Here is a 27,470-nt window from a genome sequence, read left to right as displayed (position 1 = left end):
TAGTAGACTACCTCCTCGGGACATGGCTTCAGCATGGAAAATACCACTAACTACATGGTCGAATAACATGTGTCAGAAAAACTTTAATAAAATAAACCGTTAATCAATTAATTTGTGACATTTAATAAGATAAAGTGGACCTTACTTGATGCTTAGCGAGCATAGGAACCAACTCAGCTATCGAAATAGTGATATCAGTCTTCGTAGCCCAGCTAAGCATCCTGGGAATCTGGTTCACACTGTTCTCACCGAACTTACTCTCAATAGTTGGCATAGCCTCAAAAGCCCAGTACAGAAGTGCGGGGGCATAGCCATAGAAACTATACTTTTTTGCTCGAACCTTATTTATTCTTCTCCTCGTAATGCTCCAATTGCTTCTGCATGTCCTTCTGAACTCCTTTAATAACCTTCTTGAAGGACAGCTTCCCCCACGGATAGTTGAAAAAGTAGTCAAGATCCTCAACCATCTTTAATGAATCACCCCATATTTTCGTTGTCCTCTCTAGGGCATTCAGTACCCCCTCTGTCAAATAGCACAAACCCAGCTTAAATGCATCTTCTGGGTTTGTCGAGGCCTTCAAAGCACCTTCCAACTGGCCGAAACTAACCTTCGAATCACCATTAAAGTATTCTTGGGTGATCCGATCACTTGAAATATGCACTCTCAACTCATCTGGGGACGGTGTGTTCCCAAAATTCAGCCCGGTGACTAGGGCAAACTCTGCAATCCCAAATTTGCAAAGACTGTTGCTCAAGTAGAATTGGCCCTCTTCAGCCTTCTTGCTTTCCACCTTCCGCAACATAAGGTGATGCAGCCGAACCCCGAAAAAACTAAACAGCTTAGCCTTGAAGAATTGTCCCAACAGGCATGCCTGTGCCCGTTCAATTACCTCGTGCCTCTTAAACTGCTCTATAAGGGTTTCCAAGTAAGCACTGCCCCTATAGGTGACACGACCAGAAAATTGCTTCTCCAATGGCACAATCAATTCAGGCATCTGAAAAGAAAAACAAAAAAAAATGTTAAAAATACAATTTTAAACAATCTGGTAACTATCGAGACCTATCGAGGCATATCGAGGCCCATGTAAAATTGGAAAATGCATAGTTCTATCGAGGCCTATCGAGTCCTATCGAGGCCTATCAAGGCAATGAAAAATCATAATATATCTACCTCTATCGAGGCCTATCGAGTCCTATCGAGGCCTATCGAGGCAGGTGCTAAATCATCCAGAAGTCTTATTCTATTGATGCCTATTGTAATGCCCCAAAATCCCTAATGCAGTTTAATGGTTAGATTAGTAGGCCGGGAGGGCTATAATTGTTTTATTATGCCATTAAACTATTATATGAATGTTTATGTGAATTATATTATAATATGATGTTAAATGCATGCTTGTGGGTTCACATTTCATTACTGGGGTATTTTGGTAATTTGGCCCGTTGAGGGCGTAATTGTATATTTTCGTGCATGTTGATGAACTATTGTTGATGCCACATCATAATGTGGATTTGTTCAAGCCATTCGGCGTGAGACGATCTTTGAGTACAATTAGCGGTTTAGTCATAACAGGATTAAGTTTGAGGCTCGGGGTAATTTGGTGATTAGAGCGTTGTCGGGAATTAAAGGGTAATGGGATATGAATCATTGGTACTTTAGAATATTGGGAATAATGGAAATTGGAGGGTGTTAATTGTGATTGACGAAATAGGCAGGAAAGGACAGTTTTACCCTTGGGAGCCTTTAGAAGACTTTAAATTACCTAGGGGCAAAATAGTCTTTTCACCCCTAAGATATATATATATATATATCATCCATTCAAATTGTAGAAACTGAAACAAAAACAGAGCTTTCTCTTTCCTTCTCACGACCATCATCCTCCTCCTTCCTCCTTCGGAATTTTTGAACCCTACTTGAAGAACCAAGCTAGGAAATCAAGGTTTGAGGCTTAGAACTTTGGTTCATCCATTGAAGAGGACTCAATTCAAGGTTTAGGTAAGAATTCAGCCATGAAACTTTAGTTATACTCTGTTTTTCTTATAGTTTTCAGTTGAGGAATTTGATGTGATTAGTTGTGAATTCATGGAGGTTTTTGAGAAAATTTGCTTGGGTTTTGATGAGGTTGTGGTATGGATGAAGTTTTGGGGTTGAATGGTATGTTTGGATGATGTTTAATATTGGTTTAGAAGCTTAGTTTTCAAGGGAAGTCGCAGGGGAGAAGACCAGAAAAATCTGGTTTGTAGGTGGCGCCCCAGCGCTAGGCAGAGCAGGGAGGTGGGTCTCTCTGACTTGGGGCAGTGCCCCAGCGCTACCTAGCAGCACCCCAGCACTAGGTCATTCTTAGCGAGGCCTATTTTTAGGGCTCGGGATGACTTTGGGGGCTCGGGGATTGGTTCCTTTACCCCGTTTGGGTCGATTGGGAGTCCCGAGAGTATGGGATTGATCCCGGGAGTGCGGTGTTACATTGTGAACCTTTTATTGATGGATTCTAATTGGTTATGACTAGGTGATCGCTAAGGAACTAAAAGACAAATCATTCTCAAGATTCGTTCTTTTACTAATTCTCGCTCGAACCAGAGGTAAGAAAAATGCACCCCATATGTGACATGCATGGTTGTTCTTAAGGCATGTTGAATGTTTAAATGTGGACATTGATTGCATATCGAATGCTTAGCAAATCTGGCTCACTTGTGCATGGCACTGAATAAATAGTTAGAATTGGCAATGGTGTTAGTATTAACTGTGAAGTTGTGACTCATTAGTCAAGTTCGGCGGTAGTACTGAGCACTAGTCACATGGTATTGACTCATAAGTCAAGAACGGTCTTAGCGTGTTTAATGCAAGCCGATAAAGATTAGATCTAATCAACATCTGCATTGAATGACTCAAATGAGCATTAATGCCGAACCGATCTCAAGTTCGATGAAAACTAAAAAGCGTTTGTCTAGCCTAAGGCTAGTCACTTAGAGCCAGGGCCAGAGAGCCCCAGTGACGGTTTAGTCACATGGCTATGGGTGTTGAGCCCGAAGTGACTTATCCAACAGTCACTCATTTGATTGGAGCCAGGGCCAGAAGGTCCAAGTGACTGAATTGTCACATGGCTATGGGTGCCGAGTCCTGTGGTGACTTGCTTGTCAGTCACTCATTATGGTTTAACAGAACATCAAGTGTTAAATCACTCATCTGATTAGAGCTATACGCTCCTTCATGGTTAACGTAACCATAAAGTGATACTTACTCATCTGTTCAAGGCTATAAGCTCTGTATGATTATCATGATCATCATTTGATATTATATACATGCAGTATTGAGTTTTCTTGCTAGGCTTTGGCTCATGGGTGCTATGTGGTGAAGGTAAAGGGAAAGAAAAGCTCACCCAGCCTTGAGTGGAGAGCTTAGGTGGTAATGTGTACATATGCGGTCGCTTGACCACCATGGCCAAGGAGTTTCTTAGAGGAACTAGGGGGTTTACCCTATTTTTGCCGCTTAGGTTGGCGGGTTGTATATTTTAAACTGTAATGACCATTTTGGATTGTAAATAACTTGTAAACATTTTTTTTATGGGCCCATGAACAGTTTTATGTTTTAAATGAAATATGTCATTTCCTTTTGATTGGTTTTCCATAACCTATTAATAACACCTAGATGCACGTTTATAGCCAAAGAACTTGATTAGCGAGTTAAGCACAATTCAAAGCTCACAGTAACAGTCTTGGAGTAACCAAGGTGTTACACCTATTGAGGCCTATCGAGGCAGGTGCTAAATCAGTCATAAGTCTAATATCGTCGACGTCTATCGAGGCATCTGCTAAATCATACATATGTCTAATATCATCGAGGCCTATCGAGGAATGTGCTAAATCAGCCACATGTCTCATTCTATCGAGGCCTATCGAGGCACTCTAAAACTTAATACATCTAATAGCATTGAGGCCTATCGAGGTCAATCGAGACACATTAAAAAACAAAACCTAACATATACTATCGAGTTCTATCAAGGCCTATTGAGGTGGGTCAAAAATTTGAAAAAAAACTCAGATTTCTCAGTTACCCTGTAATGCCCCAAAATCCCTAATGCGGTTTAATGGCTGGATTAGTAGGCGGGGAGGGCCATAACTGTTTAATTATGTCATTAAATGAATATATGCATGTTTATGTGAATTATATTATAATATAATGTTAAATGCATGCATGTGGGTCCACATTTCATGATAGGAGTATTTTGGTAATTTGGCCTGTTGAGGGCGTAATTGTATATTTGTTTGCATGTCGATGATATATTGTTGAGGCCACATTATAACGTGGATTTGTTCGAGCTATTCGGCATGAGACGATCTTTGAATATTAAGTAGCGGTTTAGTCATAACGGGAATAAGTTTGAGGCTGGGGGTGAGTCTCGGGATGTTTTAATGATTAGAGTGTTGCCAGGAATAAAATGGTAACGAGATATGAATTATTGGTATTTGGGAATATCGAGAATAGCGGGAATTGGAGGGTGTTAATTATAGTTAACAAAATAGGTTGAAAAGGACGATTTTACCCTTGGGTGACTTTAGATGCTTTTATTTGACCTAGGGGCATTAAGGTCATTTGACTTTAGATATATATGATTTTGGTAACCTGTAGAAGAACAGAACAAAACAGAGCCTCACCTCCTTCCTCACGTTCATCATTTTCTCTCCTTTCTCCTTTGAAGTTTTTGGTCCCAAATTGAAGAATTAAGCTAGGAAATCAAGGCTTGGAGGTTATAGACTTAGTTCATCCATTGAAGAGGATTCAAAACCAGCTTGAGGTAAGAAATCATCCATGAATTTTAAGTTATACTCTGTTTTTCTTATAGTTTTCAGCCTATAGATTTTGATGTGGATAGTTGGAATTAATGGGAGTTTTTGTGTAAGATTGATTGGGTTTTGATGAGGGTGTGATGTAGATGAAGTTTAGGGGTTGAATTGGATGTTTTGGTAAGGTTTGGGATTGGTTTGGAAGGTTGGTTTCAAGGGGAATCACAAGGAGGGAAAATCAAAGGTGTTGCTGGTCTGAAGCTGGCGCCCCAACGCTATGCAGGGCAGAGAATGGCCTTCTCTGCATCCAGGGCAGCACCCCAGCGCTAGTTGGCAGTGCCTAGGTGCTAGGTCAATTTCAGGGGATGTTATTTTTAGGGCTCGGGATGGTTTTTAAGGCTCGGGGGTTGGTTCCTTTACCCCTTTTGAGTAGATTGAGAGTCCCGAGAGTGAGGGGTTGATCCTAGGATTGTGGTTTAGATTGTGAACCATTCATTGATTTTCTTTATTAATGGTTTCTAATTGGTTATGATTAGGTAACTGCGAAGGAATCTAAAGGTTGATCGTTCTTATATTATTTCTCGCTCGAACCGGAGGTAAGAAAACTGCACCCTGTATATATGACATGCATGATTGTTGTTGAGGTATGTGGGTTGATAAATGTGGACATTGATTGCATATTAAATGCTAGCGAATATTGTTTACTTGTATATGGCACTGACTAGTCATAGATACTGACCTAAGAGTCAAAAACGACATAAGTGTCCTGAACGCAGGGCTGAATGAAGATTAGATCTAATCGATATTAGCGTTGAATGACTCTAGGGCATTAACGCTGGATCGACCCTAAGGTCGATGAATCTTATAAGCCCTTGGCTAGTCTAAGACTAGTTACTCAGAGCCAGGGCCAAAGGCCTAGGTGACTACTTGTCACATGGCTAGGGAACAGTGTTCCATAGTTATGACTCTAGAGTCATGAGGAAGGTTATGTTGGTGACTAGTCATCATGCACCTATCCTGTTTAAGCTAGTGAAAGGTTCACTTATCTGTTAAGCCCTGGTGACCCTATTGTCACATGGCTAAAGGAAGCTGTACCCATCTTAGTGACTTTTGCGACTATTACTTACCTGTGTTTGGACTGAAAGTCCTGAATGATTATTATGATCATTGTTGATATTATATCATGCTATATTATGTTTTCTTGCTGGGCCTTGGCTCATGGGTGCTATGTGGTTCAGGTAAAGGGAAAGAAAAGCTCACCCAGCCTTGAGTGGAGAGCTTAGGTGGTGATGTGTACATATGCGGCCGCTTGACCGCCACGGCCAAGGAGTTCTTAGAGGAACTAGGGGTTTTACCCTATTTTTGCTGCTTAGGACAGTGAGTTTGTAAATTTGAAACAGTAATGGCCATTTTGAGTTGTAAATAATTTGTAAATGTTTTTTATGGGCCCATGAATAGTTTTATATATTAAATAAAATATATAATTTCCTTTTTATTGGTTTTCCACCTTAGCCTGTTAATAACACTTAGAAGCACGTTTTTAACCAAAAGACTCGGGTAGCAAGTCAAATTTCCGGTTCACCGTTCACCGAAACTGTTCTGGGGTAACCAGGGCGTTACATACCCAGCTCCAATCTATCTTATGAACAAAACTTCAACAAAAAACCAGACATTGCAGATTAAAAAGAAAACCCTCACCTTCGCGTACTTGGGAGTTGTTTCACCTACTTTGGAGTTATTTCGTTGCCTCTGGGTGCTTCCAGTCCGATGGTCAAGTGCTGGTTCCTGAACGATTGAAGACCTTCTCCGACAATGCTTTTCTTCTCCGATTTCGTTGGGTTGCGACGGATTCAAATATGGGTTTTGAGAGTTTTTTTTGTTCGAGACTGAGAATGAGAGGGAATATAGAGAGACCGAGAGAGAAGAGAGAGAGAGTGAACAAATGGCAGGGGTAATTTGGAAACTAAGATAAATAATATGACCAAAATGAGCCTGGTATAGTGATAGAGTATTTTTTTAAGTACAATTCCCTTATATGCATTTAAAATCAAATTTTCCTTTTAAGTAATGGAGAAAGTCTTGTCTTTTGGGGTTGACTAACAAGGAAGGGAAGGTGGAGTTCACCACAGAGAATCCAAACCGCCTCATCAATCATCACTGAGTCCGGACAAAAAAAAGTTAATGAATGAAGTTGACTCGTACTGAGTAAGCCATTGTTGTCCAGACGACTTGGACCTTTAACCAACCTCCTTGAATATTATTATTATTATTATTATAAACATCACACCACACCATCTTCCACGAAACTCCCCCCTCCATTCCCGTTAATGGCGGCTCTTCCGCTTCTCATTTTTTCAGTCAAACTTCTCGTCCCATGACCACCACTACTATCCCCTCCTTCACGTCTCTCTCTCTCTCTCTTTTCTCCCAAATCCCTAATCTCCATATCTCTCTCTCAGGAAGGAAAAAGGAGAAAATTTTAACTCTCTCATGGAACCGACTTTCGTAGTTGTGCTCGCCGCCATGGGGAGCTTCTTGGTGGTAACTTTGATATTAGCCACCATAATCATAATCTGCCAGAGCAGAAAGGCCAAAAACGCATACAATCGGAATTACAACCAGAATCGCCATCGGAGCATAACGAACCCTCGGCTGGCTTCGATCGCCGGCACCGACGAGAGCGCGTCGTTCGATCCCAGTCTCCGCCAGGTCTCCATGGCCGAGGTCGTCGCCGCCACCAAGAATTTCTCGACGGACCTGATCGTCGGCGACGGCAGCTTCGGCCTCGTCTACAAGGCCCACCTCAGCGGTCTCCCCGTCGCGATCAAGAAGCTTGATCCGGACGCCTTCCAAGGGTTTCGCGAGTTTCGGGCGGAGATGGAGACTCTGGGGAATCTCCGCCACCGAAATCTCGTAAAAATCCTCGGCTACTGTATTTCCGGCCAAGACAGAATTCTGATATACGAGTTCATCGAGAGGGGTAATTTGGACATTTGGCTTCACGACTCGTCGTCGTCGTCGACGGAAAGCACTCTGTCGTTACCGTTATCGTGGGCGACGAGGAAGAAGATCGTTAAGGGAGTGGCTAATGGGCTGAACTATCTACATGGGCTCGAAAAGCCCATTATCCATAGAGATATCAAGGCTAGCAACGTGTTATTGGACCGTGATTTCGAGGCCCGTATAGCTGATTTTGGGCTTGCAAGGACGGTTGACTCCTCTCACTCGCACGTGTCGACTCAGGTGGCCGGCACGATGGGGTACATGCCGCCGGAGTACAAGGACGGGTTCACGCTGTTGACGGTGAAAGCTGACGTGTACAGTTTCGGGATTTTGATGTTGGAAACAGCTATGGGTAAGAGGCCCAATTTGCCAATGGCGTTTGAGGGTGTGGAGATGGGCCTTGTGGAATGGACCAGAAAAATGGTGGCCCAAAACAGAGAAATGGAAATGGTGGATGTGAATATTTCGAGGGAAGGATTGGTTGAGAGTGATGTTAAGGAGTATTTTAGGATTGCTTGCTTGTGTGCTCATGAGAATTTTAGAGAAAGGCCTGTAATGAGAGGTGTGGTCGAGTTGTTGATGCAAATTTGTTGAATTTTCTTTGTGTTTTTTGGTATAGAGATTATGTAAATAGGTTGAGAGGACTAGTATAGTAGTAGTAGTAGTAGTACTAAACAAGTTCTTTTGATATATCAAAATCCATTTGTAAAAGTAGGTTTTTATAGAGTTCTTTAATATCTAGTAATAATTGCATTATGAATTAATAATGCCTAGGCCAAAGTCCCCATAATAGAGGGGGTATTTGGCTTATGTCTTTGCCATTTTTTCATAATAAGAAAAATGATGGGGTCAAAATTCTTTTTGTATGCATGTTTTTCGAGTTATGAACAAAATGAAAACAAAAATGGAGCAAAATTATCAAGCTTGTAGACTATAATGTACATGATTTGTATATAGTACAATGAATTTTGTTGAGGGTTGTTCAAATATTAGTTTATGTACAAATTTGTATGCTATTACTATTTGTTAAGTAATTTTTTAATTAATATATAGTATATGTTGAAAAGGTATATGTTTTCTTAGACGATAAAGATGAAATATTTGTAAATAATAAATTGTAGTGTTTGTTTATCTTATCTTACTTGTTGGTATAGAAGCAACTACAAATATGACTATCTCCTTGGTATTTTGTTATAATGTATAACACCATTTATAAATTGTTGTTATAGTAGTAGTAGCAATAATAATAATAATCATATGATCAAGAGTAAGTACAATTATGTGTTTTCCATAAGCTGCTTCTTACATAATACCAGCATTATCATAAAGAAGAATAAGAAGAAAAATTAAGCTCAAAGGGTATGTATTATATATGAGAAGAATACATATATATTTCAAATAAATAATACCAAAAATTCAAATATGTAGCCAGCCAAGCCAATGTTCAAGAACTAGAATAGTAGACTCTTAAACATACTTTAGTTTAGTCATCAACAACATAACGTTTTAAATGCTCCCTTTGATTTAAGTTTCTAAATTCTCTTGTAGATATAGACCTGTGGATTTTACTGTCTTTGCTGTAATTAGTGATGCGTATTTTAGGCTTTGGCAAAGGAGGAAGGTTCTTATCGGTCTGATTCGCATCAGAAAGCCTTTGTGAACTCGCCGACGTCTTCAGATTAGAGGGTCTAACTGGCGAGGGCGAAAACAGTAGGCTTTCCTTCTGTCCAGGCAAGTATGCACTAGAAGAGGTACTGCTACTGTTAGTAGTAGTAGTGCTGCTTGTTTCTTTCTGTCCAAGCAAGTATGCACCGGAAGAGCTACTACTTGTAGTCGTGGTACTAAATGGATCTTCGGTGCGAGTGTTAAGCTCAGCAGTCTTCTCTTCAACCTGAAACAACACATAGCAATATAAGTACTAATGCAAGCTCTCAGCTCTGTTACTCATTGCAGTTAGAAACCCAATTCTATCTTCAAATTTTCTATTTGTTTCAAGTAAAAGGTATGAGAAAGGCTGTTGTAATCATGAAAATTGTTGATGCTTCTTAATATAAATATAATCATTAACATCTATAGGGGCTGGGACTGAAGGGAGTCCATCAAACTTAAATTTCATTTGATTTTTCTCTTAGAATCCTAAATTAGAGAAAATAGTCAACAAAACCAATCCTAATTTTAAAAACACATACTGTGCTTACTTTTACTTCTTTGGGGACAGCAGGATCTTCAGGCTTCTCCGAAGTTAAACCTCTTCTCCTGCGCTCACGATGCGTTCGAGATCGCCTAACTTTAGAGTTTCTGGTTCTGGAAAATTGAAAAGAATAATTGTGTATAGCATTGATGACTTTGAACCCAGGATCTTATACATCCCCAAGCATAGAAATAGTGTAGTAAAAGCTAAGATCCAAACCAAAGCTCATAAAATAAGTTCATTGCATTAAATTCATCAAGGTTTTAATGTTGTGAGTTTGATGATTGCTAGGCTCTTGGTTCGCTGGTCCCTAATGTATTCAAGAAATTATTAACGAACAAAACTCACTTTTTTTCATCAATGGCTTGATCTACGTTGTCATCATCATTGTGGATCACAGGTAAACCAGAAAGGTCACATGCCAAGGGGCTGGTGGAAAAGAACTGTAGACAAAGATACTAGTTAATATACCTTTTAGAAGCAAATCATAATCAAATCACTTCTAGTTGTATCCATGAATTCAGTACAGCTAAAATCTTGGAGATGCCAAACATAAAACTAGCAAATAAAGAGCTCCATAAAACAGCAAAACATGTGATATAATAGTTATGAACTAAACATGGACCTCTGAGTCTACACTTACTTCATGTTGAAGAGCTAATGCTGCAGAGCCACGACTTGTAGGATCCAGAGAAAGAAGAGTTTTCAATAGACCCAACGAGGATGTAGGAATATGACTGAAAGCTTCTGCTAGACGGGATTTGTATAATTGTGGAGGTCTGAAAGAAGATGGCAGCTTCAATTTTTTCCAGTATTCCTCTGTCGGTGCGCCACATAGCTTGAATATCATGTGAATTTGCTCAACCTGAATCTCATGAAGTTCATGTTTTGAGAAACTAGCTTGCAGTAATTTTAAAATAACTAGCAGACCCAAAAGCATAATTACAGACGAGTGTTAGCAAGAAGTTAATAGTTAGTGGAAAGAAACTTTAGTGTTTGTATGGACTTTTGATAAGCTTGCACTCGTAAGGCTCAATGGCAAGTGAAATGTGCTATGTTTAAGTGTTTTTTTTAGGCTAAGTTTTATGATTTCCTTCTGTTTCTTGTTCTGGTTCTGATCACATTCTTCTATAATTATTGTACTAATTTAAATCTTGCTCCTATAATTTTATTACCTCTGTCCTACCAGGCATGATTGGTTCTCCTGTAAACATCTCAGCTAAGAGGCATCCAGCACTCCAAAGATCAATACCAGTTCCATAATCAGTAGCACCCAGTAGTAGCTCAGGAGCTCTGTACCAAAGTGTCACAACTCGGTTTGTGAGAGGACGCTTGCGGTTCTGACTGTAATTGTTCGCAAGACCCAAATCCCCAATCTTTAGCATCCCATTTCTATCGATCAGTAAGTTAGAGCCTTTGATGTCTCGATGTAAAATTCCCCTTGAATGGCAATGCTGCAGGCCTGAAAGAAGTTGGTGCATATAGCACTTAATCTGCAATAAAAGCACAAATTAGCAACTGAGAAAAACCACAACATCCAGATTCTTAAATCTTATAAAACAAAAAATGGAGAATAAATAATGAACCTGTGGCTCCGTAAGCTTTTCAGGACGAGAAATTATTCTTAACAAATCTGACTGCATGAATTCAAACACAAGATAAAGACTGTATTGCATTCTTGAGGTGGCCAAGCCTTCAAGTTTTAGTACATGTTGATGATCCAATTTTCGCAAAATCGTGATCTCCCTTGCCATGAACTTAACACTCTCAGGTTCTGATGTTTCGAACCGAACCTTCTTTAATGCAACAATTTTTCCAGTGTCCCTGTCCCTTGCTTTGTACACATTGCTGTAGGTTCCCTGACCTACCTGGAACAATAACATCATGCATTTTGGTCAAATATAGCACATCCAACCAAACCAAGCTCTTTTGTTTGAATGATGATCTATTTCAAACAATATTCATTTAGTTAATAATTCAGAAAATCAAAACAACAAGTTTTAAACTTAGAAATCTTAACCAACTTCCGAATCAAGGAAACAACAGATTCTTAAGACAAAAAGCCATTTAACTCCCTTTATGTTTCCTCCACCTTTGCTACAATTCACTCAATTTGCCATCATATACAACAAAAAAATATAAGAACCCATCAATAGTCCCAAGAAATTTACAATACAACACAACACAAAATTGTTATCTATGACAGTTCGGAATCATTCACAGAGAATCACAAAAAAGTTGAAGATGAGACTAGAACAGCATCATACATACCTTAGCAAGCTTATCATAAGACTCAGCAGTCTTTGGAACCAAGCCAACCAAAACCTCTTTGGGAACATTATCAAGTAGCCATTGAGGCCATCCATCAGCCAATTCCTCATCCTCTATGGAAATTCTCTTTGATACATTCCCACCATTTCTTTCTCCTTTTTCCTCACTACCAATCGACCTCCCATCTTCATGTCCACTATCATTGCTGCTACTTAGCTCATCACTAATGATCCCAGGTCTGGCTCTGTGTTGCTTAGTACCCAATTCTCTTTCTGGATAAGTCTGGCCTGTTGATCTTCTAGAACCAACAATCCCACCTTTTCCCACAAACCCATTTTCCATTTTCAGCTTCTCCAAACCACCAGGTGAAGATTGTGTCAAAGACTTGGCTTGAATACAGCCCATTCTGTAACAAAACTAGACGAGTCTCTGCTTGGAAAAATGTGTACCATAGCAGAGCGACAAAAGAGAATAATATGGCGGAGAAATATATTTATGAAAGAGAAGCGAAAGGGATAGGAGAAGAAGGTATAAGAAGCTTGGACGGCTATGGCCGGCAATTTTGGCAGTATGTAAGGTGAGATAAAAGAGAGAATTTTTCTTCATTATCTTGGCTTTCTCCGCTGAAACAAATATCCAATCCAAATTCACCATGACACTCCATGGGAGAAAGACCATGAACAAAACACGTGGAGAAATCACACATTGCATGACTGAGGAGATTCTAGACGAGAAGCGGTGGCATCAGCCGGCGTTGTCCGATACCCATTTGTCTCCTCGACTCAACCAAGAAAAACTTGATCACTATAAATGAAGTTCCTTTGATAGTTGGGGTCTCTCACCATCATCAACAAGAAAAGAAACTTCAGTAGCCTCCTCTCTTTCTGGGTTTCTAAAAGGTTCGCTTGAAATTTCTTTATCCTCTATGGACATAGTTTATGAGTATTGATTGACCAGCATTTTCTAGGACCCATTTGGGTTCTGAGAAAATCTTGAAACCTCCGAATGTTAAAGCATCAGTTGGGCAAAATACGCCAATCTTATTTCGTTTTGAGTGAGGTTTATATGCTTGGATAATATATTCAAACGATGGAGGAAAAGCCTTGACATTTAGTATTAGCTTGGCAAATATACTTGAAGAAACAGAGGTGTTTAAGGAGAAAAAGTAAAAGACTTAACATTTAAGTTTACCTTGTCAATTAACATGTTCTTGCCAAAATTGTGAATAAAATCAATAAATAACCAATGGCTAATGATGTTCTTACCAATTGATCATCTTACAGAATCTTGCCAAATTGCTAATTATGTAGTGGTATTTCTTCCCCTCTTGTTCATACCTCTGAGACATTTTGCTTTTTCAGAATCTAGAGGATGCCATATAGTGGCCATGATTTGCTCCATAAAAATTGAGGTTCAACTCTCCATGGAACCTGAAGAATGTTACTTCTCAGCTGGTCTGGATGTGGTCTATAAAAGTCACTGGCATTTGCATATTTGGAGAAAACAATTGGCTAGACTTGCCTCTTACTACCACAGATCACCAATTTGATTGAATGATAATATCAGAGTTTGAGAAAGAGAAATGAGTTTCATTTCTAAAGAGGAGCTCACATGTCTTACCAATTACAGAAATATCATCAACAGAGAAAATTAAAACCGAATTCTTGTATTTGTGCAACTTTGGCAAAGTACAGTGAAGGAGATACAGCTTATGATAATAGACGAGAGAAAGAGACTGAAAATTGAAGAAATAAAACTCACAAAGTTACCAAAGTAAACACTATGAAGTAATAATTGAAACATGGAAATAATACTAGGCATCACTACTGCTGACCATTACTGACATTTAACCAATCATATTCACATGTCAAACTCTGGGAGATCTGCAGATTACAGGAGCAGCTTCATAGTGTTTACATGACAACCATGACTGGTTGAAAACTAGGCAATGATCACCACTGGTGATATTTAGCATTCTTTAAAGTATGACAATCGAAATTGTAATTCAACACCGAGCCATGTGCATCAATCCAGATCTAGTATCCCAAAATTTGAGAGAAGGATCTTTACTTGATCAACAAGGTCAGAGCCAGTTGCATACTCTGTTAGCAATCCAACAGCAAAACCAAACATTGCCCATCTGCATTCACATTCCAAATATTGGGAAACAACTTCTCAATCCAACAAAACAAAGAACATGAAATGAAATGGTCAATTTTATGTGGGATTTTGCTGAATTTTATGAAAATAATAACAGAAAACCCAACTGAGTTTACTACAAATATAAAGCTTACCAATTTGGTTCTATTGTCTAAAAGCTTATGTACGGTATCAAACACTCACAAAATTATTGCTTTTTCAGAAATTTGTGCATGATCAATTATTAACGAGGGTGAACAAAGAAAACCCAGATAAAAAAAACCTTCAAAATTGAGAATTTTCTGAAACAAAGAGAATTTTTTTTAAATTTACCTTCCATTATTGATTTCATTCTTGCCAACGAAGCCAAAGAAAGGACCTTGACTGGCCTCATCAAGCTTCTTCTGCTTAAAATACTCCTGAAGCTCCTTGGCCTTCTGTCTCTGAAACTCCAATGTCACGGCATTCTTATCCTCCACCCCAATTGCCCCGGCGACCGATGAGGAAGGTGGTGGCTGGGAAGAAGGAGGAGTGGGCTTGAGGGGAGTAGAAGGTGGTGAAGGCTCCCTAATAGAAGGAGCCACAGGTCTTCTTATAGGGCCTTCAGTTTGGGAGCTCCTTATGATCACAGTTCTTGGAAAAGGCTTGTTGGTTATGATTGAAGAGAGCCTAAAAGAGGAAGAAGAAGGAGAAGGAGAAGGGTACGAGGAAGATGATGATGATGATGATGAAGAAGAAGAAGAAGATGAATAGGAACAGGATTGTAATGAAGAAGAAGAGGGAGATGGGATTTTGAGGTAAGGGAATGAAGTTGCCACTGACATTTTCTTTTCTTTTCTTTCCTCCCAAACAGTTTTTTTTTGGGTTTTGTTTGGTTATGATGGATTTAGGATTTTGCAGAGTGTGTTATCGGAATCACAAAAGAGAGAATGGTGTTCAAGTGGAAGTTGTGTTTGTGGATAAGGTGTGGCCAAGTTTTCAACAACGCTACAACGAGTTTCTTTTGGGTCGTTTTAGTTTAGCGCCCAACACACTTTCAAGCGTTTGAGACACACGTGCTATCATAATTTTTCATAAATATAGTTTTTTTACTAATTAATTTTCAAATTTTCCAATGATACAAAATTTAAGTCCAAAACTATGGTTTACTTTCTTAAACTTACAATTATATGAAGAAAAAAACAACAACAACAATCATATGGTGTTTAAATTTCACTTATTATAATTATATCATGTCAAAAAATTTCAAACATTATCTCAAAAATTTCCAACACTATCTCTAAATGTCATTTTGGCATAACCTATTAAGAGATTTTACAAAATAACACTTATATTTTTGCTTATAGTATTAAAAGTTTTGACTTTAAAGATTTTTTTTAATGAAAAGTTCTTTTCAAATTATTTGAACATTAATAAAAAAAATTATGAGTAAATTAAGAATTTTAAAAATTATTTTAATTTAAAAAATAACTTGTCAAAAGTGTTTCTCCGAAAATGATTTATAAATCATTTTTTATTTTTTACCCAAGCATTTTCATTTTTTTTAATTGTATAAGCTAAATCTATTTCACATTTATAATCCTATGAACTCTTTCTCTAGATCCGCCCTGCCAATAAATGGTTATATTGATTAAAAATAGAAATAAAATAATGAAAAAAAAATCTGGCTTGAAGGCATGGTAAATGGCTAGATTAATCAAACACGTTAGTTTTTTGTCCACGTACATTTCAGAGGACAATATTTCAACATTACAAAATAACTAGCAAAAGATCGATTGGCTAAGTTTCTCTTTGACCATACCAATTTTTTAGCTTTAGTACGAGTAATAACCACCCCAAGACTCCATAACAGCTGCGTTTTCTTTTTTCGTTTATATATAATGAGAAGAAAAGGGAATGACTGAAACTTTCGTCTGGATGAACACAAGTAGAAACCAAAAATAAATAAAATAACACAATAAATGCGGCAAAAACAATAAACAAGACAGTCACACAGACATGAGCTTAAGACATTAAACAAAACGAGAAATGGCTCTAAGCCCCACAAGAGGAAAAAAAAATTGAAAACCCTCGGCAACCAAATATAGACAGATGATCAGAGTATCGACGGAGGAAGCGAAACTCCTTGCCCTATCGGATTGAAACCCCGATTCTTTTCCTGTTTTCTTCATCCAGAAATCAATCTGACTTGCTCCAAGGAAGGAATGATGAACAAGCTCCTTTAGCTGTGTAATTTCACTTCTTTGTCATCATTGTATTGAAAACAGAGGCAAATCCAACGTTACCTCAACTAAAACCAAACTACATGATTGCGCATGAACAACTTCTTTCAGTCCCATTATCATATTCATCGTCTGATAGATCCACTTCACTGCCAAGTGATCAATGTTTTTGCATGTCAGCAAAGGTTAAAACAAAGCAAGAAACAGACACTACAAAAATCGATGCATCCAAAAAGAAAAAATCAAAAGAGAATTGAACAGAACAGAACAGAACATGGGGGTAGACATGTAACATCGAAATAAGGCCAGCAAGAAAGATTTTCTGACCACAAACAAGAAGATATCATCCTGTGGTTTCAGAGAACCTTCTCAAAAGGATGAGAGCATTGAAAGCATACAGTAAAAGCTAGAAAATGTCATGCAAGAAAGCCATGCTACAACAAAACCATCAAACTTTTGCTGCCACTAGTGAAAATAAATGAATATGCTTTACGGTATATCTTTAGGACAGTGACAATAAGTTGTAAACAGAATGAGAGTAAGCAAAAACACACTGGAATCTAGATCACCATAATATGTTGGTGCGTTTTAGGATAATGAAACAAATGTGAGAAAATTTCCACTCAACCACAAAAGCCACCCAACCCACACTGCACCACGTAATGCAATGTGGTTAATTTTCTTCACAGGTGAGTTGGGGTTAATTGCCTTCTTCCACCGCATGGCGATTAACAATTTCATATTTTCCTAAACCGCAACAACAAGACCGCATACATTTAAATTTAATATTTAGTTTATAATTTTATGTACTTGCAAAGTTGATTTTTTATTTTGACTTCGTAATATTGGTGTGTAGTTCATTATAGTTTGTAATTAATATTGGAATTATAACAACCTTTTTATATATAATGTAATATTTATATTTATGAAATTGGTGTGGTATGCTTTGCATTTAATGCGAAAAATAAATAAATAATTGTATGTGGTTAAGAATTTCCCTTAACCGCCACAGATTGATGTTTTTTTTTTCTTTTCACTTTCACGGCTTACCATAACCTTGCTAAGACTTAAATTGATATTACCATATTGTTACATGATCAATTCATTACAAAAGTTAATAGAGCCATGCTCTAACACTTTCCCTTAACAGTACAAGTGGACCTGACCAAACAATTAGAATTTAGAATACCAGTCAACATAGGCCAATTCACCATGAGAAATACAAACAACAATAGGACCAACACCTGAAAAACTAGATAGTTTGAAATGCAATGATTCAAACTCAAGAACCCAACAGGCTATCTTGCTAGAATTTAGAATACCAGTCCATTCCAAATGCTAAAACATTTAGGAGGTGGAGCGCCAATAATATCACGCTCTTAATAGAAAAACCCAATATGACCAAATAGGATATAGATTTTTTGTTAATAAGCATATAAAAGAAGAATTTTCATTTGAGCATAAAATCACCTTTTAATTGTAAAAGAAAAGGTAATATAAATTTAACTTGGCTTCAGACTCCTAATTATTTTACCTTAACATCTAGTGACTAATTTCCAATCATGCCATGTATGAGCTCATATCTTAAACAACTCCAATAAGCCAAACGTTGAATAATAAAGAAAAGAGCACCCATATCTCCTAATTTTCGTCACTTACTCTGGTTGGGAATACTGGGTTCAGATAAGACATCCAAGAGTTGGAATTTAAATTACTTCACCTCAATTCTTAAAATGTTGAAGCTTGGATTTAAACTAATAAGAACTCTGAAACCTTAAGGCTAGGAAGAACTTTTTGTCATTCTTCTTAGCAACTCACATAATTGCATATCATGATTCATGGAATGTGTATTTAACATATTCTCCCCCACAGCTTAATTTCTCCACTTTCCGCAATATGCTCATGTCGTCTTTTGTGTTCTTCGCTTTTCTCATAAATCCATACCAGACAACCTCTGCCTGTAGCAATGAATCTCACATTTAAACTCTTTGTTTACTAAAATCAACATTACTACCACACTTCTCTTGTAGATCTTCCACAATTTCCATCATTATAATCAACGTTTTTATTCCTTCGAAACTTTCTTCACAATGAAGGCAAACAAAATTCTAAGAGAGAAATTCCAGGACAGCCACTGGTGTATTAATCTCTAACACAGATAAACCAATTATTGATTGGCCCAGATTACTTTTGTCAGATTTTCACAAGTTTTAATAACTTGTTTTCTTAAATCTTAACTACCAATAACATTTAAAGACAAAACACGGAAGGATAGACACCTATTAGAACTCCAATCAATTTTCCTTTTTGTGTAAAAACTCATGAAATTCCATATCTGTCTCACATATGAAAACACATAACCACCATGAAATTATCTTTCAGTCCTAAATTCTCATTTTCTTGCTTTTATCATTTCCTTCATTATATTTACAAGTCATACACAACATGCTTACTTATAGATAAGCAATCATCAGTATGGTAAAGGTAAACAAAGTCCAATGACACTCAGAGAACCAACAACGAGTCACACATACATTCAAGTATTATACATAAATAATCTAATAAAAATTTCTTTCATATCCAGAAGAAATAAATTATAAGTCCGATCAACTAAACAAGGACGAAAACAAACATATTAAAAATAGATAAATAAAGGGGGAGAGAGAAGAAAAAACACAGAATTTTATCATCAGCTAATACGTAAAGCATAAACTATAAAGGGAAAGAATCAAAACCTTGAGTGAATTATAAAAATGCCATACCTGGGCTCAAATTCCTTGATTTCAGCAAGCTCACTCCCACAAGTATCTGTCCATTGCACTTTCCTTCTTTCTGTGCCAGGTATATCACTGCCTGCTTCACTGAGCCTTACACAGTCATTTCCAGTCTCGACAGAAACTGAATTAGTGTTTGATGACTTCTTCAAGCTACTTTTAAGAGAAACTTTGCTTGCATCATCATTGTCAACAGTATCAACTGAATGATCTTTGCTCTTATCACTATCAGAAACAAGAGATTCTGGCAAGACATCCTGATGTTGGGTAGGGCCCACCTTAAGAGGAGATTTAGTGTCAAGCCCAGCGGAAGTGCGGCCGAAACAGACAAAGGAAGCGCACCCGCGGGCGAGTCGGTTCTTCGTGGAAGCCAGCTGGAGGTCAGGGTCAGATTCTTGGTCCACCAACTGGTACTGATTCCACGGCGCAACTCTCATGGGTTTGTCTTCGTTCTTCTGACCCAAGAGAAGAAGGGCCAGGCCTTTGCTATACCCAGAAGCTGAAGACGAGAAGAATCCTCCTCCTTCTACTGCCAATAACATTGGCTCTGCTCATCTGGGCATCAAAGGTTGCTTCTGTACAGTTGTCCTCCCCAGGAAGAACCAGCCAATCTGCCTTGAAAATTGCGTAGAAGATTGTTAAGACATAGAATATATAGATGGTGATGGACACGTGCAGGTACATATGTAACCATTACAATGAAAGAGAATTTCTAGTGTTGGGCTATATCCTTAAGGCATTAAAAATATCATTATAATACCACGACACAACTAAATATTGACAATAACTCCAACACTTTGAAATGTGCCCCATTTTTCAGATTTCAATAACAATATTAAACTTATACAACACCCACATATAGCAAGCTTTCCAACTAAATACATCTTCAGAGAACTCCATCAACAAGTAGGAATTAAACATCAGCAAAATCTTCCTCTCTCTACTACTCCATATAGGGAAAGATAGCTAAATCGAGATATTACAACTACAGATTTGGTCTACAATAGGTACCTATTATTATACAAAGCATTAAAACTAGATAAAACTCCTAATAAATTCTTATAATTAATTGCTATTATTACTACTACAACTACTACCATATAAGCCATCCGTAACCAAAACAGTATAAATATAAATATAAATATAAATATAAATAAATAAGCATAAAACCAGTAAAATCGCTGGCAATAAGAAAAACACAGAAGAAGAAAAAACAATTCAAAATCTGAATCTCACTATTCTCCGATAACAATGCAACTAGCTCACATAACTGAGCTGAGTCTTACAGTTCAGACAACAAGTAACCATAGTTTAACTTTTTCTCCTCTTTTCCGGCAGTTTCTCGGGAACCAAACCGAGAAATCAGATCAAAGAAAGAAAAAGAAAGAGAATTCCATCGTACCTGAAAGCAAAACAAAAGCTAGGAGACGAAGAAAGAGATCTCCCGGAGATTGATTCGGCGACGGCAGTGGCGGCGGGGATGATCCAAACGGCGGCTACGGTTTCTCCGATCGCGACTTCAATAGACCGATGAAAAAAAAAAGTCGCCGAGCAAGGAATTGGGAGGGAGAGAGAGAGAGAGAGAGAAATGGAAAATCAAAAATTAATAAATAAATAAATAAAAAATAGAAAAAAGGTGAACTTACATATGGTTCGAATTATTTAAAGGGAAAAGATAGGGATAGTCTCTCATTAGGATGCATGATAGCGATGGGCCCTCCTTTTAAATTTTCTAGAAAATTTTATTTTTACACTTACTTTAATGCACAACACATATATTATAATAAACAATAACTTTTTTTTTTTTAATGTATTAAGATTCATTAACTTTTATTGGGTGTATTGAGGAATAATAATATGGAATGGTTATGATTCCTTTGTTTACTTAAATTTGTTAGGAAGGGTATAAAAATGTGAGTCTCATTTAGAACGGCTGATAATTGGGCGGGTTAGTCGGGTTACAAGACATTTTTATCTGTCTAATGTCATAATCGGGTTAGTAAAAGTGAACTCGTAACTTAACCAAATAAGAAAAAAATAAATTTAACTCGTCCAATAGTTTGGGCGGGTTGGTCGGGTCAACCCGCCCAAACCGAAGTTGTATTTTTTTTTTTACATTTTTGTAGTTTTTTTTCTTTTAAATATTAGTACTATAGTGTGAAGTTTAGCTTTTTAAGCTTAAAACAATATTTTTTTAAAATATAAATTTAATTAAGTATATATATAAATTTAATATATTTATTTAAATGTATTTGTAACACCCTCACTTATTTTAGTTAAAAACCATATTTGAGGTGTTACGTTTTAAAACTATATCATAATTTATTTCTGCGGAAGTCTGGACATTTTTTTTTTTTTTTTTTTTTTTTTTTTTTTTTTAAACTTGAAAACTTATTTCACCTTATTTACATTAAACATAAAGTGTGTCTCAAACATATTATACATAAGTATTAAATAACCCAATTTATTTTCAAAACATAACTTCACACTTTATTACAAACATCTCACTGATAACTGAAATAACCCACAAAAAGGTCGATGTGTTCATATGTACAAATCAGGGTCAGGACCATGCTTCAGTTCTCCTCATATCATTCACATATTTCTTTCTCTACCTGCAACACAAGACAACTGTGAGCCTAAAGCTCAGTAAGCAAAGTAATGCATGCAATGCTAATGATTACCCAATATCAATGGACATATACAACTTCTTTTTTTTAAATTTTGGGCCCCTTAATATTGTGCACACTGTTTGAATTGGTCAATGCCTGCAGGGCTTGTTACACATATAATACAAAATCCCATGGGTTCTCCTCCGGCTAGCCTTCACCACAGTAGGGCACATTAAAAACCTTATTCCATCGTTGCCCCGTCAGGCTCAAGAGTTAAGGCGGCCACACACTGTGGTGTCAATACATATAACAATAACTCATATGGAGGAGAATAAAAACGGAAATATGGCAAACAATATAATTGGTTCACTAAACCTAGCCCAAATTATTGGGCAGCCACTATAAGCCTACTATAGGCATCCGTTTACACTTATTAACACTTTCATTTGCCTTTTCAAAACAGTGGCACTGAACTTAAACTTCTTATTACAACTTTCTTTTATGTTGCACAAAACTTGCAAATGCATTATATAATTAATCATCATAATATCATGCATGGTCTTATATCATATAATAATTTACCATATCACTATTATGCCATGCATACAAATTTATGATGAAGTGTCACTGTATGTTAATACCACTTACTCACAAAATATTCATATAATGCATACTTTCACATAACACATAATTCTTGTGTTGCAGTTGAGTACTTTACTTACCTTTTGTCCACAATATATTTCACCGTGTAACAAGTGATGTCTTAGGTATTGATGTGCTTATCCTGACAATAGCATGGATTTCTCATCATAATGATGGCAGTAATACATTGAACTCTCATTTAAAAAATACCCATAAGACTTCATATCAAATTTCATACCCAAAACATGCCTAAAATGCCTTAAACCACCTAGATCGAGCATTAGATTTATCTTAGACATTTGGGGAAATTTTGACAGAGTTTCCCCTTAATTTTAGCTATCCTCAAATATCAAAATACACCAATAATCAACATCAATTAACCTGCCATAACCATATATCCCAAATACCAACATGATTCATCATAAAGTTATCATATACCGATTTTGATAAAATTCTTATCTCCTAGATCATCACCCAAATTAAATGAGTCTCCACATATATTCAAACATTTATAAACATATATACTCTCTTATAAACTCAATCAAATAACCAAAAATCATCTTGTACTCCAAGAACCCCAAAAACCTCATAAAACACAAAATTTCACTTACCGAGCAACTTTTCGGCGAAAACAATCTCTTCAAGCTTTTCTAAACCTCAAACCACTTGGAAACCCCAAGAAATATCTTAAAAATGATAAAACACCATATATAAGTTCTCAGAAAAATTAAAAACATAGTTTAACTTCCAAGTACAAGAACTTATCATAAAAAGGCTAGAACTAAGCTTAATCTACTTCTTTGGCTTTGCTTTCACTTGGATCTCCTTAGAATTTCTTCAAACCAGCCAAGAAATGGTTTTTGGTTTTCTTTTCTCTCTGTTTTTCAGAATAATGGTCGTGCAAAGTGATAAGGTTTGATGAAAATTCCTTATTTTCAATGATTTAGCCTTATTGTCAAAAGTTGACACCTTTCATCTCATCATTTCACCTTTTGACTTATGAAAACCTTATCACTTCAATAATTTCGACTTAATCATCTGCTAGGCCTATTATCCTTATGTGTAAAACACTCACACCAAACCTTAGGTCCATATGACTTCATACCCAATAGTTATGCTTACCCGATCGAGCGTAGCGCACTTATGCTAAGCTCGTTTTGACTTTGCATCCATACCACTGATTATGTATACCTCCCATCAAGAATTGATCTAATGGTTCTAAAACCATTTTTACATCATCAATGAGACCTTAATCCTACCTCGATTACATTTGGTAAATCCATAAATACTCAATTTTACACCGAAATACTAGTAATCGACATTGTACTATTTTCCACTACTTAACCTATTTTGCCTTCTATATCTCACTTTCAACACTTAATTCCATGCCTTGTCCATATTTTTCATACTTTCTTATATCTTGAGCACATCAAACACCCATAAAAGACAACTCAAATGCCACAAGGTTAATAATATTGAGCATACATATAGACATCACATACACAACTTTTATACTTATACATGAAAACACTTATAAGAATATGCATATGCTCAAATTATACATATTGTATGATATGTAATGCAATGCAATCATGTGATTATTGGCTATATATATCAAAATAATGTGGGTGCTACAATCCTCTACACCTTATAAAAATTTCGTCCTCGAAATTTCTCTTACCCAAATATCTCTGGGTATTTAGATCTCATTTCATCTTCCCGTTCCCATGTCATTTCCTCAATGTTTGAACTTCTCCACAAGACCTTAACCAGTGAAATCTTCTTATTTCTCAACTCTTTCTCTTTTCTGTCAAGAATTTTCACTGGTTTTTCTTCATATGTTAGGTCTTGTTCAACTTCTATTGGCTCGTAGTTTAGCACATGTGAAGGATCTGGCACGTATTTTCTCAATAATGAGACATGAAAAACATCGTGGACATTTGACAGTGATGGCGGTAATGCCAGTCTATAGGCTACCTTTCCCACCTTTTCCAATACTTCAAAAGGTCCAATAAATCTTGGGCTTAATTTCCCTTTCTTTCCAAACCTCATTGCTCCTTTCATAGGGGCAATTTTCAGAAATACCTTGTCCCCAATGTTGAACTCCACATCTCTTCGCTTTCGATCAGCGTAACTCTTTTGCCTACTCTGAGCAGTTAACATTCTTTTTCTTATCTTCTCCACTGCTTCAGTTGTCCTTCTGACCAGATCTGGACCAAGATACTTTCTTTCTCCCATTTCATCCCAATGAATTGGTGATCTGCATTTTCTGCCATATAACATTTCATACGGTGCTACACCAATCGTTGCATGAAAGCTATTGTTATAAGAAAACTCTATCAGACACAAATACTTCTCCCATGATCCTTGAAAATCTAGGACACAAGCTCGAAGCATATCTTCAAGAGTTTGAATGGTCCTTTCAGATTGTCCATCAGATTGGGGGTGATATGCCGTAGTAAACTTCAATTTTGTGCCCAATGCTCTCTGCAAACTTTCCCAAAACAATGAAGTAAATCGAGCATCCCGGTCTGAAATTATAGATACTGGCACTCCATGAAGTCTAACAACCTCTTGAACATATAATTCAGCCCACTGATCCATAGTATAAGTCATGCGTACCGGAAGAAAGTGTGCTGATTTGGTATATCGGTCTACTATAACCCAGATAGCATCATGTTGTTTAGAAGTCTTTGGCAATCCAACTACAAAATCCATAGTAATCTCTTCCCATTTCCACTCTGGTATCCGTATTGGTTGTAGTAAACCAGCAGGTTTCTGATGTTCAGCTTTCACTTGTTGACAGGTTAAACACTTGGCTACAAACTCGACCACATCCTTTCTCATGTTGGGCCACCAGTAGTGTCTTTTCAAGTCATTAAACATCTTGGTCGTCCCCGGATGTACTGAATACAAGGTATTGTGAGCTTCGGTAAGGATTTCTCTCTTCAACTCCTCATTATTAGGGACACAAACTCTTTCCTTGAACTTTAGCATCCCATTACATGACACACTAAACTCATTGACCTTCCCACTTTCCAATTCACCTTTTTGTTCCACCAAGTAAGGATCCTCACATTGACCTTGTTTGATTCTCTCTAACAAGGTAGACTGAATAGTCATCACTGATAATCTTCCTGTGATCACCTCAATCTCCGCTCTGCACATGTCCTCCTGAAGTGGTCTTGTCAGTTTCCTCAAAAATGACACATTACCATGAGACTTTCTACTCAGTGCGTCTGCAACTACATTTGCTTTTCCAGGATGATAAAGTATTTGACAGTCATAATCCTTCACTAGCTCCAACCATCTCCTTTGTCTCATATTTAATTCCTTCTGAGTGAAGAAATACTTGAGACTTTTATGATCGGTATATATTTCGCACTTCTCACCATACAGATAATGTCTCCAAATCTTTAGTGCAAAAACAACTGCTGCCAACTCCAGATCATGTGTTGGATACTTCTGTTCATAGTCCTTCAATTGTCTAGAAGCATAAGCTATGACTTTGCCATTCTGCATCAACACACACCCTAAACCTTGCTTTGAAGCGTCACTATAAATCACAAGTCCTCCTGATCCAGATGGAATAGTAAGTACTGGAGCAGAAACCAATCTTTGCTTCAAATCTTGAAAACTTTTCTCACAAGCTTCAGTCCATTCAAACTTATGATTCTTCCTCGTGAGTTGTGTCAATGGCATTGCTATCTTGGAAAATCCTTCAACAAATCTTCGGTAATAGCCTGCTAATCCCAGAAAACTCCTTACTTCTGAAACATTTGTTGGTCTATTCCACTTACTAACAGCTTCAATCTTTGATGGATCCACCGCAATACCATCTTTTGAGACTATATGGCCCAAAAATGCCACCTTCTCTAGCCAAAATTCACATTTCTTAAATTTGGCATAGAGTTGTTTTTCTTTTAATTTCTCCAACGTCAACCTCAAATGTTCCTCATGTTCTTCTTGGGATCGAGAATACACCAAGATATCATCAATAAACACTATTACAAACTTATCAAGGTAGTCCTTAAACACCCTGTTCATCAAGTCCATGAATGCAGCTGGAGCATTAGTTAATCCAAATGGCATCACAAGGAACTCATAATGGCCATACCGAGTTCGAAATGCGGTCTTTGGTACATCCTCTTCTCTAATCTTTAATTGATGATACCCAGATCTCAAATCAATCTTTGAAAACACTCCTCTTCCTTGTAATTGATCAAAAAGATCATCAATTCTAGGAAGTGGATACTTATTCTTGATTGTTAACTTGTTCAATTCTCTATAATCAATACACATTCGCATCGTCCCATCCTTTTTCTTCACAAATAGCACCGGAGCTCCCCATGGTGAAAAACTAGGCCTGATAAACTTTTTATCCAGGAGTTCTTGCAACTGTATCTTTAATTCCTTTAGTTCTGCTGGTGCCATTCTATAAGGTGCCTTGGACACAGGGGCTGTACCAGGAAGTAGCTCAATCACAAATTCAATTTCTCTGTCTGGAGGCAATCCCGGTAAATCTTCTGGAAATACTTCTAAGAAATCTCTAACTACCGGTACATCTTCCGGTTTTAACTTTTGCTCCTTATACGTGTCAACCACACTGGCGAGATAACCCACACATCCACTTTCCAACAGTCGCCTGGCCTTCATAGCAGAAATTAATGGAATGCAACCTTTCGATGTCGCTCCAGTAAACATAAACTCATCTTCCTCCGAAGGCTTAAATATCACTGTTTTCCTTCTACAATCAATAGTGGCATTATACTTTGAAAGCCAATCCATACCCAAAATCACCTCATAATCGGCCATCTCTAACATTATTAGATCAGCA

General features: G+C 37.4%; 4 protein-coding genes across 6 annotated transcripts; 1 reads left to right on the top strand and 3 right to left on the bottom strand.

Annotated features, from left to right (window-relative positions):
• Positions 1-7,061: 7,061 nt before the first annotated feature.
• Positions 7,062-8,757, top strand: LOC133807433 (brassinosteroid LRR receptor kinase BRL1). Its single transcript, XM_062245767.1, has one exon. The coding sequence runs from the start codon at positions 7,270-7,272 to the stop codon at positions 8,374-8,376; it is 1,107 nt and encodes a 368-aa protein (XP_062101751.1). The 5' UTR covers positions 7,062-7,269; the 3' UTR covers positions 8,377-8,757.
• Positions 8,758-8,862: 105 nt separating this feature from the next.
• On the bottom strand, positions 8,863-13,762 carry LOC133807432 (probable serine/threonine-protein kinase At1g54610). Of its 2 annotated transcripts, none has more exons than XM_062245765.1 (7): positions 12,245-13,762; positions 11,560-11,841; positions 11,149-11,466; positions 10,617-10,838; positions 10,322-10,416; positions 9,972-10,086; positions 8,863-9,673 (listed from the first exon to the last, which is right to left on the bottom strand). In XM_062245765.1, exons 1-7 carry the CDS (start codon positions 12,647-12,649, stop codon positions 9,266-9,268), a joined length of 1,845 nt encoding a protein of 614 aa, XP_062101749.1. In that variant the 5' UTR covers positions 12,650-13,762; the 3' UTR covers positions 8,863-9,265. The 2 variants fall into 2 exon arrangements, with proteins under 2 accessions (XP_062101749.1, XP_062101750.1); XM_062245766.1 differs by having other exon boundaries at positions 9,981-10,086.
• Positions 13,763-13,894: 132 nt separating this feature from the next.
• On the bottom strand, positions 13,895-15,317 carry LOC133807434 (light-harvesting complex-like protein OHP2, chloroplastic). The gene is made up of 2 exons (XM_062245768.1): positions 14,717-15,317; positions 13,895-14,384 (listed from the first exon to the last, which is right to left on the bottom strand). Exons 1-2 carry the CDS (start codon positions 15,205-15,207, stop codon positions 14,270-14,272), a joined length of 606 nt encoding a protein of 201 aa, XP_062101752.1. The 5' UTR covers positions 15,208-15,317; the 3' UTR covers positions 13,895-14,269.
• Positions 15,318-16,047: 730 nt separating this feature from the next.
• On the bottom strand, positions 16,048-21,000 carry LOC133804756 (uncharacterized). Of its 2 annotated transcripts, none has more exons than XM_062242902.1 (3): positions 20,782-21,000; positions 19,368-19,990; positions 16,048-16,754 (listed from the first exon to the last, which is right to left on the bottom strand). In XM_062242902.1, exons 2-3 carry the CDS (start codon positions 19,919-19,921, stop codon positions 16,685-16,687), a joined length of 624 nt encoding a protein of 207 aa, XP_062098886.1. In that variant the 5' UTR covers positions 19,922-19,990; positions 20,782-21,000; the 3' UTR covers positions 16,048-16,684. The 2 variants fall into 2 exon arrangements, with proteins under 2 accessions (XP_062098886.1, XP_062098885.1); XM_062242901.1 differs by having other exon boundaries at positions 19,368-19,994; positions 20,782-20,999.
• Between the last annotated feature and the right edge of the window lie 6,470 nt (positions 21,001-27,470).

This window comes from Humulus lupulus, chromosome X, assembly GCF_963169125.1.
Source record: "Humulus lupulus chromosome X, drHumLupu1.1, whole genome shotgun sequence".
Classification (NCBI taxonomy): domain Eukaryota; kingdom Viridiplantae; phylum Streptophyta; class Magnoliopsida; order Rosales; family Cannabaceae; genus Humulus; species Humulus lupulus.
This window is presented reverse-complemented; position numbering and strand designations above follow the sequence as displayed.

Excerpts from the sequence above, each read along its gene's own strand:
- LOC133807434 (XM_062245768.1), bottom strand. The coding sequence starts at position 15,207 with ATGTCAGTGGCAACTTCATTCCCTTACCTCAAAATCCCATCTCCCTCT. Across the intron at positions 14,385-14,716 it reads AATGAAATCAATAATGGAAG|ATGGGCAATGTTTGGTTTTG; the intron begins GTAAATTTAAAA and ends ATGTGAATGCAG.
- LOC133807433 (XM_062245767.1), top strand. The coding sequence starts at position 7,270 with ATGGAACCGACTTTCGTAGTTGTGCTCGCCGCCATGGGGAGCTTCTTG.
- LOC133807432 (XM_062245765.1), bottom strand. The coding sequence starts at position 12,649 with ATGGGCTGTATTCAAGCCAAGTCTTTGACACAATCTTCACCTGGTGGT. Across the intron at positions 11,467-11,559 it reads AAAAGCTTACGGAGCCACAG|ATTAAGTGCTATATGCACCA; the intron begins GTTCATTATTTA and ends CTTTTATTGCAG. Across the intron at positions 10,839-11,148 it reads TCATGCCTGGTAGGACAGAG|GTTGAGCAAATTCACATGAT; the intron begins GTAATAAAATTA and ends CATGAGATTCAG.
- LOC133804756 (XM_062242902.1), bottom strand. The coding sequence starts at position 19,921 with ATGTTATTGGCAGTAGAAGGAGGAGGATTCTTCTCGTCTTCAGCTTCT. Across the intron at positions 16,755-19,367 it reads ATCAAGGAATTTGAGCCCAG|TGAAGTGGATCTATCAGACG; the intron begins GTATGGCATTTT and ends ATCACTTGGCAG.